This window comes from Anguilla anguilla, chromosome 1, assembly GCF_013347855.1.
Source record: "Anguilla anguilla isolate fAngAng1 chromosome 1, fAngAng1.pri, whole genome shotgun sequence".
NCBI classification, from domain to species: domain Eukaryota; kingdom Metazoa; phylum Chordata; class Actinopteri; order Anguilliformes; family Anguillidae; genus Anguilla; species Anguilla anguilla.
Genome location: NC_049201.1, coordinates 32,373,365 through 32,390,492, shown reverse-complemented (window position 1 = coordinate 32,390,492; position 17,128 = coordinate 32,373,365). Strand labels below are relative to the sequence as shown.

Here is a 17,128-nt window from a genome sequence, read left to right as displayed (position 1 = left end):
ACATCATAATTGACAGAATGTCAGCCTTAACATTCTAAAACAATACTGTGTCTGCATGCTTAACCAGAGGTTTCATGTGCCAGGAAAGGAAAAACACCCACTTCAATGTTGTCACACCAATCAAAACCTTTACTTAATGTCAAGTAGACATTCAGCAATAACACAATTCCAATTGTGTTAAAAAAAAACTGACACTGTAAAGTAGCCAAAAGCTTTAGTGTCCCACTAAACCTGATGTCTCCTCTATTTTCCTGTCATCCCTTTCACTCGCACCATGCCTTTCAATATATTTTAATTTCTTTCTTTCCTTGGTGAACTGCAGCTTCTTACTTGTTTTCATCTGAAGACTGAACAACGGCCCAGAAACTGCAAGTTTTAACAAACTTCTATTCACACATTTATATTGGGCTATCATAATTTTTTCCCCTTGTAACAACACAACATGGGAGTAAACCTTATGTGGCTTCATTGATAAAACAGTAAATCTTTCGTGGTTATGTTTTTTATTCAATTTCTATAGTTACTTATGTTTTTGATCTCTCAGGCCACGCCCTTCCACAAAAATGTAGAGCTGTCCTCACAGATTTTTGTCCAGTGGCGTGCCATGTGGGACCTTGCCATGACTTTTAAAGACAGGTGTCAATTTACATGCAGAGCTGCCTTGGAATGAAACGTGCAGCGGTAACTGTTTTTGAGTGGCATTCGCACCTAAAATGCAACGGATCGAGAGACAGCAGTGACTGTAACACGTTGGAGTTTATGCGTTTCATTCCATAACGGTTGTCGTAATTGGTATTTTGAGGAGTTAGCGATTAAAACGAACTGGGACTCGTTTCAACATTCCAATGTAAGACGATTTGGCTAATTGTCTATTTAATGGCGACTATAGATACTGGGCATGCATGTTTGGGATTCATGGTAACATTGTCCATGAAACTGTGTGTTTGAAAACGTGCACGCCTAACCATTAACGTTAGACTAACCAGTTTGCCAAATATGTTGCTAGCGCTACAGTAACCGCTGAAGTAGCCTGTGAACAGTCTGGCACATTGGAAGGGGCGTGCTTGCTTAACCTCAGAAAATATGTCTAGGCTACTTGGTAAAATTTCTGGTTTTGCAACTAACATAACTGTGTAGCTTATTAGGTTAGCTAGCTTAGCCTAATAGCATACCTGGAAATAAACTGCTTTCCGTGAAAATGTGTTAATTGTGGTCAGCTTGCGTAAAATAGATTATCTAGCTGGACAGCTAGCGAAACGGAAATCGACTACTCTGTCTAACTGTAGCACTCGCTGCATGCTTACTGGTTAGCAGTAATAATACAGAGAAGGTAGCCAAAGCGGACGCGTCTCCTTAAAGTAAAAAAAAAATTGAAAATGCCTTATGTTCAGCTGGTTGGGTACCGATGACAGGAGGAAGAGGGATCCTGAGCTTTTTCAGACAGTCAGTGATGGACTCAAGAAGTTGTACAAAACGAAGCTGTTGCCTCTGGAAGAGCAATACAAATTCCAGGATTTCCACTCGCCCGCCTTAGAAGATGCAGATTTCGATAACAAGCCCATGGTACTTCTCGTGGGACAGTATTCCACCGGAAAGACTACGTTTATCAGGTAAGTAGAGATACAATGGCACTCCTTATACATTGGGGAAATACAAATTATTAATTTACTGTAGATTCGCCTAAAAATTAAACATCTACAATTTTCTTCTCACATGAAACATAACGTTAATATAATTTCAAAATACCAAGGAAGTTCTATTTTGCCTATTTTGACACGGACAGATAAAATGTGCGATTGAAATGAGCCCCTGGTCTCTTCGATCCTCGACTGGCATGAAAATCGATGAAAGTATGCCATCTTTAAGGACATTCCGTTAACTGCTCCTTGAAGCAGCTGCGAGGAGCTAGGAGGCTCCTCCCAAAGAATGCTTGAACAGGGAAACTCCAACTGTACCACCTGTTGACCAATCAACAGGTATTTCATTAAACGGGATTTAGGAGTTAGCATGCTTGGTAAATGTTTTGACACTACCCAGGTTTTTGTCCAATAAAGTTAAATCCAAATGATAATATCCAATTTAATGTGTTTTCAGTATTTCATGAATACTGAAAACACCTGGCAGGTGCGGTGCAGTAAACATCAACTTCTTAATCAACTTCTTAAATTGAACAATTAAATGCTGAGCAACAACAAAACCCAGAACTCATTGTTGAAATTGTTGAGCGACACCTGCTCTGTGAGCAAATGAGCCACAGTCCACTTCATCTAAGCTTATTGTACCAGTTACATAAAATCATCAAATCACCCACCCTTAAATGGTGTTCACTTTTGCCCTTGGATAATTGTGGGGTGTGCTGGTTTTTGTTTCAACAACTAATTCAGACTCCGGAATCCAAGTTCCGTGGGATAACTTATGTAATCTAAGTACTGAGGAATAATATAATAAAAATAACACCTGGCAGGTCTCCAAGGGCAATATTGAATCCTCCTGTGGTAGGTGTTCATTGTGAGGTGTTCTATTGGCAGTTTTTTGGCGATGATTGCCAGCATGGGCATGCCCTTGAAATCCAGTTTAAGACATGATAGGCAGTTTGAGACTTGACACTCACATGCATTGTGTGTGTCCAGATACCTCCTTGAGGAGGACTTCCCGGGGATGCGGATTGGGCCAGAACCCACAACGGACTCCTTCACTGCAGTGATGCATGGGGACCTGGAGGGGCTGATCCCAGGAAACGCCCTGGTGGTGGACCCAAGGAAACCCTTCAGGAAACTCAGTGCCTTTGGGAATGCTTTCCTCAACAGGTACTCAAAGACCGAGGTTCCCAAACTTTCAGAACCTGAAAGTGTGTCAGTGCTGTTTTTTTGTGACCTGCTCTATTTGAAAATGTGCATCATGGTCAAGTTCGGAGTTAAAAAAACATCAGCAGTGTAGTGATTAGCATGCATTTATGTTGATGCGGTAAATACAGTGTGCTTTTCCACATAAATCTTGTGATCTGTCTCAACCACCGCATTGTGATCCATCTGTGCATCTCAACCCATAGTTTAGGAACTGCTCTAAAACACCTGGGGCATCTGTCATGAAGCAGGATTACTTTTTAAATCAGTGCAGTTATCCAGCTAACTATCCTGCTTCATGATGCTGGACCATGGCCACAAAGTGTTGTTGCTTTTGTTTGGTTGAGTTTTTGTTTTGTATTTTGTGTTCAGTGTTATAGCAATGGTGCCTTTTTGTTGGCTACCCTGGAAGTTTCATCTGCCATAGGTTCCCTCGGCAGATTTCCAATACCTTTTTCCACATAGGGATTTTGATTTCTTGAGAAAAAAAGGTCTGTGGTTAATGAAAGCCTAAGAGAGTTTCCTGTTGTGTTCTACCAGAGAAGTTACACCCATTAATATCTAAGCCGTGAATTTTGTAGCCATTTTGTGCTTTAAAAAAGTGAGTTGCTTACAAGTTGCTAGATTAAAACAACAACAACAGTATCTTTCTGCTATCCACCTCTGAAGTTTCCATACTAGCCCGCCTGTACGCCATAAACGTTGTAGTTTCAAAATAGAAACTTGTTAGCAACTTACTTTTTTAAAGCACAAAATGGCTTCAAAATTCACGGTTGAGATATTAATGAATTCATGTGTTTTTGTATAATTCAATCCTGAGGTACTTGTGGATCAGGGCACTAGTGTAGCCTAAAGGTCACAGGTTCTATTCTTGGGTAGGACACTGCTGGATATATTTACAGATGAATATGTACTGCTACTGCTGTTGTACCCTTGAGCAAGGTACTTAAATTGCTTCAGTATATGTCTAGCTGTATGTATATATATATATATCCAGCAGTGTACCTTTGAGCAAGGTACTTAACTTGCTTTAGAATATAAATCCAGCTGTATAAATTGATGCAATTTAAATGCTATGCAAAAACTTGTAAGTTTCTCTGTATAAGAGCGTCTGCTAAATGCCTGTAATGTCATTTGCCGTAGTGTTATCCAGACAGGTTTGACAGGTTTGTGAAAGTGTCCTGAATCCAACATTTCATCAAACTGTGCTGGCATGCTCCACATGTGCTTAGGAGATTTTAGTTCATGGCAGAAAATATTGTCTGAATTGTGTAACAGCAATGGAGTTATCAAGTAGTTTTATAGTTTAATATGTTCTGTTTTTCTGTGGGAGTTTAGGATGTGCGTTCCTGTAATGCAGGCAGGTGGCTCTATAAACTTAGAGGCAGAATAATTTAGTGCTATGTCCTTGAAGGCTTTTGGTGGGGTCTGCTAAATTAGGTATATAAATGTAGGGCTTTACAAAAATATAGATGACAGTGTAAAAGATATTTGATATTATTGAACAAGCTGAAATTTAATATCTTGAGAAAACAAAGGATGACAATCATCAGTTTAAAAACTAGCTGGATATCAGTAAAACTTTCCCCTCCGAGCTCAATGTTAAGGTAGGTGATGGCTTCCAATGTCACACAGATTATAAAATTGTTTGCAAATATTTGTATCTCTTATATGAAATAAACAGTAACATCTAACTGAAATTCTTGCGTGGCAATATTCTGGTTCAACATACTGAAATATCAGTGGAGGCCCTCATTATGAGAATTTTATTAATAGATTTAATGTTAAGTCATAGAGCAAACCCAGAAATAGAAGAACCCCGAGCTCCTCTTGGCTTCCATCAGTGGAGACAGCTTTCATTCCTCTGTCACACTCAATGTGATGAGCCCATGACAATGTCCTATGTGCTGGCAGAAATATGAGTCACAGCTTTTTTATTTTTTCACGGTGTCCTTTTTTCTCTGGACAAACTTGAAATTCAGTCAAGTCCACTTTTCTTTTTATCCTTAACATTTAATAACAAAATGTTTTATTTATCACACAATTGAACATGTTCTACGATCTATGAGGCAATAAATGTTTTGGGGTCATTTACTTAAATTCTAAATTCAGGGTTATGGTCAAATGTGAATGCAGTTAAACTGAATACCAAAGACAATAAATAGCCCCCCCCATATGACACCAGAATAAGAGCATTTATGGGGCCCAAGAGTTACTTGCAGACACTGCTGGGGTCTTGGCAAGGGGCCCTCTTCCTACAGCCCCTTTCATTGGTCACTGGTTTTATCATGTCAGTCCAGTCCTGCTGCTCATTGGATATGTTGCCCACTTATAGTTAGCCCCATGTCCATTGGTAAAATCGCTTTACATCAGAAGAGAACCACTGCATGCTGGACTGTAACCTGAGATAGTAAGCCCAAAAATGTCAATGTCTGAAACAGTTTTTTGTAGGCCATTTTTGGCTGGCCCGTGGTAGTGTGGGGCAGTCATATGAAAGCTGATCTTTCTGCCCATGTATGGACATGTGAAAGGTGTTAGTGATCCTTTTCTGTCCCATTCCACTGTGTGCTGCAGGCTTGTATGCGCTCAGTTGCCCAACCCTGTGCTGGAGAGCATCAGCGTGATTGACACTCCGGGGATCTTATCTGGAGAAAAGCAGAGGATCAGCAGGGGTATGCTACCATGTCATTTTCCTATGACTGCAAAGGCCCTTGGGAATTTATTACTCAGAATAGACATGAATGAAGCAGCAGCTATGCTGTGGGAGGGGGAGGGGCTTTGGGGAAGGCATTGTGCCTGAATCACACCCCTAAGTCACCAGGGAAAACATAGGGTAATATTTGTACCTACAAGGATACAGCACAACAGTTATCTTCTGCTAAGTCAGAAACAACAACTGAAGTAAGTACCTATAGTTTGACCTGAGAGTTATTTCCAAATGCAAAGATACTATAGCCTATATTTGAATGGATTTATTTGCTTCATCCTCTGAATGAGTGTCAGCTAAATGTATATAATGTAACATGAGCACGTTTGCCCCTATATGTCCCTGGTTCCTACAGTAACAACATGCTATGAGTGTGCATTTCATGTGCTGGATCTGGCTGTTCAGGCATTAGTAGTTGCATCACCACCTAATTTGGCAGTGTTGGGCCCTGATGTATAAGGGCACAGCGTCCAGGATGCAGTACAGTGGGAGACATTGACCTCAGACAGGACTCCTATTTCTTCCTTTTATTAGTATTTGTGTATTTAATTGGACAAACTTATTTGCACTGTGATCTATTGAATCCACAGTTATCTAATGTGCTGCAGCCAGTGTTCCTTTGTTGTGCTAGTTACAACACGTCTGTCCCTTGAGGCTTTTAGGAGAATAAAGAAAGAAAAGATACAGAATTCTAGTCAAAGATTTATGGCATTTATTCAAATTATAAAATTGGTTGCAGATTTTATGAAAAGTTTCATGCAGTTTGGATACTAAAGATTTGGATTCTCCCGTAGTTGGCAAAACACACTGAATAATTGTTGAGGATATGACACAACTATTGCAGCTGTCTAACGTCCTTTGTATTAGTCATACTTTACCATGCTAAGTAAATTTAAGCATGCATCAGTATAAGAATTTGGAAATGAATACCATAAATATGTGTTGAATCAGACATACAGAGCACAGGCCAAGTTATAAGGCATTTTACATTGCTTTTTAGTAGGTTGATACATCCAGCTTAATAATTCCCCTAAATTTTACTTTATCACAGAACAACTCATTTAAATGTAAACATATTTGATCTCCTGCTCATTGTTCCAGGCAAAAGCAAGGGTGTCATGAAAATGTTTTCCACACATGTAAAAATCTGATATGAAGAAGCCAGCTCATGCTGTTATTAGCTCAGAGGTGAATTTAGATACTACAGTCTGTCTTTCTCTCGCCCTGGGAACAGCAGGAGGATTAATGACGGTGATGGCATGTGGCCTGGACCAGAGCGCCCTCCGCTGGTTCGTTTCATGGGACATTAAAGTCACCTGCTTTCATTTGGGTCTTGGAGCAGAGAGATCTCATAGTATTCACAGTGTGTGCTGGCTGTCTTGCAGATTGTTTGTTTAAAGTTCACATCTGTCTTGCAACAGCAAATTGGAAAGTATGATAGATATTGCTCCATTAGGCTGCATTCACACCAAATCAGGCAATGCAGGGTTGTGCGGCGGTGTGGGCGTGTCACTGCATGGCCCATTTGTGTGATGTTGTATTGTGAACTTTAACCCCCCCCCCCATTTACTGTCCGCTAACTCAAAAAAAAAATGGGCAAAAATGCAAACCGAAGGAAGCTTCTTGCTATTGTTATTTTGCAGCGTAGACTGCCAACCAGACGCAGACGTCGAAGCTGGGTACACGAAATAAACCAAGCGAGGACACAACTGGGAGAGTATCATCGTTTGGTTCATGAAAAACATAGTGCTAGGTACAATAAATTAACATGCAAGGACTGCTAAATAGCGAATCTTTTATACAGCTTAATTCCAATGTTCGGAATTGATATTTAGCTAGTAATTATTGTCCCATTACCGGTACTGTCAAATCACGATGACGATAATAAAATCAAATCTTAGGAAATGAATCGCGTCAGTAATTCATCTGACAGTTGCTCGGTAAACAGCGGACTGCTACATGGTAATTTAAACAACTTACGTGATTGGCCACTGCAGCGTGACGTCGGGTTGCGTTCCAGCAAAAGTTGATTCTGGTTCAACTTTCTTGCTGCAGGCCGCTGCGTTTTTTTTTCGGCACCCCATGCGGTCCCCACTGCCGCAGCCTAAACGCACTACCCCCATTCAAATGAATGGGAAGACTGCCGTTTTTGCCGCACAACCCTGCGGCAAACTGATCTGGTGTGAATGCAGCCTTAGACTGTAATATAAATGCAGCTATTTCTCAGTTACTCTACAATTGCCAACCGTCCCCCCACCACTCTCCGGTCGACAGTTGCTATTCCCCACATTTTATCCCCCCACCCCAGTCTGGAAAAACATCTCCCGTTAATGCAAAATTGCCCCTCAGTCTGAGAGTCTGCAGATTAGCAGCCATGTACTCTGAAATGGATGTAGCCAGCTGACACTTTTTTTCACTCTGCAGTTCTTGGAGTATTGCTGCAGGAGACCACATTCTGATTACAATGCAAACATGACATTAAATCAGTTTTGTGAATTATATTTAGATAACATTAGCCCTGGTTCCATATGATGGCCTTAATTTGCATATTTGTGAAGCAGTTTTGACATTTGTTGCTTACATTTCCAGATTGAATAACTTAATAAATTTGTTCATACCATCATAGCTCAGGAGGTCGGAGAGTTGCTGGTTCGATCCCCCGCCCTGGGCGTGTCGAAGTGTCCCTGAGCAAGACACCTAACCCCTAATTGCTCCCAACGAGCTGATTGGTTGGTGTGTGAGTGTGTGTGAATGAGAGGCATCAATTGTAAAGCGCTTTGGATAAAAGCGCTATATAAATGCAGTCTATTTACCATTCATTTACATTTTATTACATGACTAAAATAGACGAGGTAGCTGACCAGCTAGGTCACTCCTCAAAGATCATTGTTACACTTAATACCTGCATTCTGCTTGAATATTAATGTGAATAATCATATATTGTTCAGTCTAAAGTACCCTGATGGACTACAATTTGACTTCAGCTTGAAGACTCTAGTCCCTGTTGATTTCCATGTAAATCAGTAGGGGCAGCAGAATTTAATTGGGTGGGCCAAGATAATAACGTGCCAATTTGTTTAAAATTGAGAGATTGTCTCATTCACTGAGTTTAAACATGACAATACGCTAGTAATGTTAAAGTAACAACGTCATTTTTCATAAAGAGTGCAGAGACATCCTTTCCTCAATTTGTCAAACAAAGGTTACAGAACCTGAACTATTTCCAGGTGAGAAGCTTCACAGCCTGGTATAACATCGCTAATCAAAAGCCCAAATGTACTCAGTATCATTATTTTTATTGGAACACAAAATAACAATAAGCTAAATATAAATTCACAGACATTTTGGCCTAATCTTTTAATAAAAACAGTTCATTAGTCACAGTCAGCATAGGCGTAGGATTCAATTTGGGATGCAAATTGTAGAAAGCGATAGCTGGAGGGCCACCAAAAAGGAATTATATACTTGAAACTTCAGGAAAGGTATTTCTGTGCTGTTGCTACATTTTTGTATTACTACATGAGAGGCCTATTATTTAATCACCACCTGAACCCCGATTGATTTTACGTACTGGTCAGTACATAGTGGTGATGGTTGTTGTAAATCCCCTAGCCTAACGTGACAGGCCCATAGCTGTATGCTCCTATAAGCCTGACCAGGTTGGCACTGATAAGAGAGTTTTTCCAGCTTTCGGGGTCAGGGACTTCCTGATGAATCATGAACTTGTTTAGTTGGGTCTGCAGAATTGCTAGAGCCAGTCAAATTGCAGTAGCTGATCTCTCAAACATTCGTCCCTTTCTAGTTTCTATATAGAAAGCCTAGACTACAAACCCCTGGTATATGTTGATCTGCTCAGAAGGTGTTCTTTTCCAACTAGTTGCAAGTACAGGTCCCAAACTGCCTCACTACTACTGGTTTCTGAGCTGCCTTCTCTTCGCAAGTATTTTTCATGGAGAGACTTGCCTTGTTACTAAGGCAAATCTTGGCCCACTGGGCTATATTATAATGTGTGGTGCATCACAGGGGTTAGCATTTTCCTTCTTCCTCTGTGCAGGGCTGTCTGAACAATCAGTCCTGAGTAGCGGTCATCCCACCTCAAAAGCTGTTGCTCTGTTTCTTATGGTGACGAATGTTGGTTTGTCATGCCAGTGACATAAATGCCTTGGGGCTGATGCCGCACTTACTACCTTCGCATGATTGTTCCTTGCGATTCAGAGAGGTCTGAAGTTTTATCGTCCTTCACCCATTCTTCTCCAGAGGTTGTTCTGCAAATTTATCATTGTAGCAGTTCATCAATTCATATTTTTGAATCATTAGTGCTTTGGTTTAATTTCACTATGACAAATTATTAATTTTTCCAATGAATAATTATTCCAATTATGGAAATTTCTATAATCTTATTTTGTCTTGACTGGCACTTTGTCATATCAATGCTTTTAACGGAAGACATACTGAAAGAAACATACAAAACATGCTTTTCTCCCTTTCCATTATTTTCCTGTTTTCTCTCCGTTTGCAACCCCTCCCCCCCATTCCCAGGCTATGACTTTGCAGCAGTACTGGAGTGGTTTGCTGAGCGGGTAGACCGTATCATCCTGCTCTTTGACGCCCACAAACTAGACATCTCAGATGAGTTCTCCGAGGTCATCCGGGCCATGAAGAACCATGAGGACAAAATGCGGGTGGTGCTGAACAAGGCAGACCAAATCCAGACCCAGCAGTTAATGCATGTCTATGGCGCTCTCATGTGGTCACTGGGGAAGATCATCAACACTCCCGAGGTGGTGCGTGTCTACACTGGCTCCTTCTGGTCCCGGCCCCTGCTCATTCCAGACAACCGCAAGCTGTTTGAGGCTGAGGAGCAGGAACTGTTCAAGGACATCCAGTCCCTACCCCGCAATGCAGCTCTTCGCAAACTCAATGACCTCATCAAGAGGGCACGGCTGGCCAAGGTGAGTTCTGCCCACCTGAAGACATCCCAGGTAGGACACTGCTGTTGTACACTTGAGCAAGGTACTTAACCTGCATTGCTTCAGTATATATCTATCTGTATAAATGGATGCAATGTAAATGCTATGTATAAGTTGCTCTGAATAAGAGCATTTGCTAAATGCCTGTAATATAATGAAGACACTGGCCCCACCTCAGTTTCAAATACTTTTATGAAACCCTTAAAATTATATTTCAAATATTATTATTATTATATAACAGTAATAATAATCTAATTTCAGTGTTAAGATGCAAAATTTTCACATGAAACTTCCACACTTATTGTAAGTGCTACTCTCTCTGAGACAGTCTATGAAAGGTTTTGTAGAGAAACATGGTTAACATAATTTTTGCATAGAATTTATCTTGTGTTTTCATTATTGTCATTCCATATAAAAGTGTGAAGTACCTCTGAAACATCCATGCAATCCAAGAACTGATGTTATCGTTTGTTAAATGTTGAAATAATTAAATATGTACTTTCTAAATACTTTCTAAATTTAATTAAAAAGTAATTAATGAAAATAGATTAATTCATTTATCTATTATCAAATCAGTTGAGTCACTTGTTCTACTGAGGTCCTGGTATTCTGTGTAGTGGCATCCTGTAAGGTCTGTGCCCGGTTGCATAAAAGACCTTAAGTGAAATTTCCCCTTAAGTTTTCCCTTAAATGTCCCTTAAACTTAAGGGTGTTGCATAAAAAAACCCTTAAGTGAAATGACGAAAACCCTTAAGATTTCCCTTAAGTATTGCATTTTTCCTTAAGTGTAATCCCTTAAAATCTGTTAAGTGTTGCATAAAACACCTTAACAACAATTTCCTTTAGTTTAATTTAAGGTTAGCAACACATTGCCTTAAGTCGAAAAAAACTGAACAAATGGCAGCGTTTTTTGAGCCACTGGAGGAGGAAAATGTGCCGGACAACCCACTTCAACATATGAATGATGGCGCCGCCAAAACAGAACCGTGAAATTTCCATCTCACACCGAACAAGAAGTCATCAAGAGGGAATTTTTTAGGCATCATGGCTTTCCACAGATCTGTGGCGTTATTGACGGCACACACATCAGGATTCAGGCACCCCGATGTGCGTGCCATCAATAACGCCAATTTGGGTTTCTTCGTTTACTGTCCCTTTCAAAATTTGGTTCGCTAGGTAGTTGATTATTATTATTATTATTATTATTATTATTATTATTATTATTATTATTGTTATTATTATTAGGTAACTAGTTAGACTGTTAGTTATTTGTTAAAATTGCCGTTAGAGGTACAGTAGCTCGTGAATCCGTTTAACTTAACCTCCTCAACAAGGGACAGCCGAGCCATCTCCATGGTAACGTGGGGATTCCCGTTTTTACCGTAAGGTGATACGCCAATATACAGTAAAATACTTAAGAATTACCCTTACCTAAGGAAAATATTTGAGGGGTTTTATGCAACGCACTTACAAGATCCACTTAGGTAAGGGGAAATAATCCCTTAAGTAAAACATTTAAGGGAAAAACTTATGGTGTGTTATGGTCACTGGAATTTAATTCTGTGTCAGTGCCGATTGTGGCTGGTTGCCCCACACAGTGGTGTATGATCACCTATAACATTACCCATCTGGAGAGTTGCAGAGTGTTGTCTGTTTGGTTTATCTGTCCACCAGTCTCAGTGCCCTCACTCACAGTCCATCTGTACCCGTCTTCAGTACAATCAACTCTGCCCTCCCAGGTGCACGCCTACATTATGAGCTCCCTGAAGAAGGAGATGCCGTCCATGTTCGGGAAGGAGAACAGAAAGAGAGAGCTGATCCGTAACCTGGGGGAGATCTATAGTCGAATTGAGAGGGAGCGCCAGCTCTCCCCAGGGGACTTCCCCAACCTCAGGAGGATGCAGGTAAGGCTCAGAGCTCTTTCAGCTAATATACACATCTTTTTTACAATTTCAAGATTGAAGAGATAAATTTTCAGACCAGGCTATTATCATAAACCGTTTATTCCTACGGGTATAGAAATGCCACCCACCTCTGCTGCTTTTTCTGGCAACTCCTAGATATGGTGTGCTTTTGCCAGCTATAGTTTACACTTGTTCCTTGTTCAACCATGGATATTTTGCTACGCGATTCCATTGATTAGAATTCTGAAGACACTTCTCTATGAGTCCTTTTCCTCTCTGGAGTTACCTTCCAGAGCAATGCTTTGTTCATTGGTGTTGGTTCATTATCATAGTGGCCAACCTCCAACCATTTCTCAGGTTCACTGCCATTCCCGTTAGGGTTGGTCCTTCTATTGATTCCCAGTTTTTTTGGCTCTTTTTTAGAATGACGTTAATCCAAAAAAAAAAAACACAATCTCACTTTGTATTCTTCCTGTGTTTGCGTCTGCTATGGGTGGATGTGGTGACAAAGGTGATCTTGACTCAGAGTCAGGGAGAGGATATGTGTATGCATAACAGAGAACAACAATGATGGCAAGCAGATTGAAGTGTTTGAAGGTGTTGCTACACTTCAGTGAAGAGGCAAACATGATTAGTGCTTGAAATGCCAAGCAAAGATTACTTGTAACACGTCATATATAATTAAACACCTGCTGATACACGGTGTTAATTTGAGGCAGTATACCATCTTTTATGCTTCGGAATCAGCAGCAGGGAACAGACCACAATGAAGGGACAAATGGAGTGCTGTGTGCTGCTCAGACACGGCTTTCTAATGTCAGCTTGAAGCATATTTTCTATGCTGGTAGCTAATATTACAGTAGTAATATTTGCCCTAGTCAGGGTATTGACTGCCTTGAGTCATGATGCAAGTAACAATCTAACAGGCAATCGGGCAAGCTAATAATGTTATCAGTTACCATTGAGAATGTTTAGAGCCATAACGGTGAACTCTTCACCAGTATGGTTATCTTCAGAAATGGTCATATGAACTCAGCTCTGATTAAAGATCATGGTAACAACAGTAAGACTCTCTTCTGGCTGGACTACCGGCATCTGCCACCAGACCCCTGCAACTCATTCAGAATGCTGCGGCTCGTCTGGTCTTCAACCTCCCCAGACACTCCCACGTCACTCCCCTGCTCACTACCCTCCACTGGCTGCCTGTTATAGCTCGCATCAAATTTAAAACATTGGTCCTAGCATACCAGGCAGTCAAGGGATCAGCCCCAGCATACCTCCACAAGATATTCAAACCCTACATGCCAGCCAGATCCCTCCGTTCTGCTACCTCAGGACGCCTAGCACCTCCCCCTCTTCGCACCTGCACTTCCAGAACACGTCTCTTGTCTGTTCTGGCCCCACGATGGTGGAATGACCTCCCTGTGGAGGTCAGAACAGCTGAGACACTGACCCATTTCAAACGACGACTGAAGACTCACCTCTTCAGGCTGCACCTCTCCCCATCCCTCCCTACCCCCCTGTAAATGACTGTAAGCTTAGGGTTGTAACTAGGCAGCTGTTTCGTAGGTGACTTAGGTGCATTAACTGTCTTAACTACTGCTTGTATTTTTTCCATAGATTGCGTTGTTGCCGTTCTCGTTGTGTTAGTGTTAATCAGTTTAACCTTCAGGGTCCAAGCTGAACTATGCGGTTGTTCCCTGCACTTGGACCGGTACTTCTCTCTAGGGGTTTCGTCATACTTGTTCCTGGTTATGGTTATACACTTTGTTGTACGTCGCTCTGGATAAGAGCGTCTGCCAAATGCCTGTAATGTAATGTAAAGACTAGCTACCAGTAGCAGCTGCAGAGCTATAAATTGACAGTCCGGAAACATTCCCTTTAAACTGATTATTGGTCTCAACCTGTTTACAGTCATTTTCCTTGATTAACAATATAGCAGTTAATTCACAAAATACTCAATAGCATCAGATATAACCATTTCTGTTCAATTAGGCTATTAGGCGAGTAGCCTAATAAAACTTTATTTACATCGCAGAATAGTGCATTTTTATCAATATTATTTAAAATTGTGGACACGCGTGTAGCCTTCTCATTCTCCGTACCCACAATGCATTTGCGATGCATTTGCTTCTCTTTTTTTTAGCTTTCGGCAGTCTGTAAAAAGATAGCTCCGATTTCTTGTTTAATGTCCATGGACCACTGGTTCTTTGGTAAGTTGTAAGGATCACTGTCAACTGCTTTTAATTTAAGCAGATAATCGTTTGTTTTACTCCCGGTTTTGCAGTTTCCTCTACTAAAACTAGCCATGTCGCAGCATGTTTTGCCACTCAGTCCCGACTGAGGGGGCGTATTCCGGTGAGAAAGTGACGTCAATGCGCATACCCTCTATTGGTTTCTCACACCAAGTCAGGTCCTGCTTCCTTAAGCTGCTGGGCCGTGGCTCGACTGCAGTGGACCCCTCTTGGACTGTAACATGCGGAAAACTGTCAGGAATGTGGATTGGTTTCTGCCTTTACCTGAGCATACATTAAATGTTCCTAGTACAATGTAGAGCATGCCTCAATAAAACTCATTTCTTGCATATGAACATTCTTGATTATATGAACATTTTATTCTACTGAAAATAACTAAAGTGAAGCTGAGTCCATTGATTATACAGGTTTATTTAAGTCTACATCAAACTTGTTAGCTACCTTTTGGAAGGTTAGAATCTCAGGGTGAATAAATGTTCTAGCCCCACCCAAAGACTAGCAATTTGTAATTTTGTTCTTTCCAGAATCATATCAGTAACCATGGTGTCACTGACCATACCACTACACCACAGTACTGACGACACATTCTTCTCAAATAGGAGCAGCTGCAGGCCCACAACCTGGCAAAATTCCCACTCATTAAGCCCAAGTTGTTGGACGCAGTGGATGAGATGCTGGATCATGACATTGCTGAGCTGATGGCACTGGTGAGGCAGGAGGAGACCCAGCAGCCAAGTCAGACAGTGAGGGGCGGGGCTTTCGAAGGCACCGTCAATGGGCCATTTGGTCATGGTTATGGGGAAGGCGCCAGCGAGGGCATCGATGAGCCTATGTGGGTAGTGGCACGTGACAAGCCCCTCTATGATGAGATATTCTACACCCTCTGCCCCATCAATGGCAAGGTGACGGGTGCCAATGCTAAGAAGGAGATGCTTAAGTCCAAACTACCCAACACCGTGCTGGGCAAGATCTGGAAGCTGGCGGACATCGACCGAGATGGCATGCTCGACGACGATGAGTTTGCCCTTGCCAACCATCTCATCAAGGTCAAGCTGGAGGGTCACGAGCTGCCCGACACACTTCCACCCCACCTGTTGCCCCCCTCCAAGAAGAAAAGCCTGGAATAATCAGAAGCACGGTTGTCCAAAAAGACAAAGTGAGACAGAACAGTCATATTCTCACAGAAAATTATAAAGAGCCAAATAAAATATCATAACTCATCCTTTAATAAATGCTTTGTATTTGCTCATGTTTTTTTCCTAGCCAGACAGCCTTATCTGTTGTGATAAAGGAAGTTATTGTGCAAATTTTATGTTAGCGCTCCAGGTGAAATAACGTGTGGGAAAATTATTCAGAAATTGGATTTCTTTTTAAAATATATTCTTATAATTACCACTGGTCTTGATTTTGTAATTTCATTAGCTGGTTTTGGTTTTCAAGTTACAATCAGCAACCGATTTAGACCATAGAAAGCAGGTGGGAATTAATCATTTGTTTAATCTACTGCATTATTTGATCAATCCTGAGTAAAAAAAAAAAAACAAAAAAAACTGCATAACATGTGCTTCTTCTTGACCAAGGATGAGGATCCCTGCACTTTGCTATTAGTGCCAAGATCACCTGAGATTTCACTGTTTGGTGACTTTTGTGTTATTGAAAAAAGATGATGGTAGTCAAGTCTTTTTTTGTTGTCTTTTTTTAAACCTGAACTTCTGAAAGTATCCTTTGCACATGTGAGGCCTTTGTATGCCCACCTCCCCTTCCCTTAAGTGGCTTTTGTCAGGCCGCCATTGTAAGAATTTGTTCTTAATGACTTGCCTGGTGAAATAAAGGTGAAATAAATAAAATTAAAAGTATGCATATGGATAGTCAATGTAAAGGCTGATAAATTAAATTAGGAGCATATAATGAATATATTTAGTTATTTTCAGTCTTACCATGCTCTTGTGAGGAGCATAGATTATATATTAAATGCCATCTCTTTCGTATCTATACAAAATTACTGTGTTTAGTGTTATTTACATCTGTGGTTCTTAAACGTGGTGCATGTGACAGCCTTTAGGATACTAGCACCCTGTTGGCTGTCTGTTTTTACATCTGATTAACCCATTCAAATTGGTGATCTGTTGCCTTTCAAAGCTCATCTGAGTGGTATAATTATTCTTGGGTTATTAATGGATTTTTTTGGTGTACTGGTTATGGGCTAAAAGTAACATTTAAAACAAATTTGCAGGCTCCAGCAGAGCCATCTGTTTTTTTTGCTGAAACGGTACAGAGAAAATAAGCTTAATATTCTTGCAGATTTGATTGAGGAGAAAAAGGGTAAATATTGAAAAAGAAATATGCTAAGAAATGCTCTTTTATTCCTAATATGGATATGATTATCATAAAAGGATTGATGGTGTTTCTGATTGAGTATCATTTCTATTTGCTTAACATGTGCATGCAT

At 40.8% G+C, this 17,128-nt stretch overlaps 1 protein-coding gene across 1 annotated transcript; it reads left to right on the top strand.

Annotated features, from left to right (window-relative positions):
• The first annotated feature begins 577 nt into the window (after positions 1–577).
• LOC118233932 (EH domain-containing protein 3-like) lies at positions 578–17,083 on the top strand. Its single transcript, XM_035430098.1, has 6 exons — positions 578–1,610; positions 2,631–2,807; positions 5,418–5,515; positions 10,090–10,502; positions 12,260–12,424; positions 15,279–17,083. The coding sequence occupies exons 1-6, from the start codon at positions 1,384–1,386 to the stop codon at positions 15,804–15,806; spliced, it is 1,608 nt and encodes a 535-aa protein (XP_035285989.1). The 5' UTR covers positions 578–1,383; the 3' UTR covers positions 15,807–17,083.
• Positions 17,084–17,128: the final 45 nt, after the last annotated feature.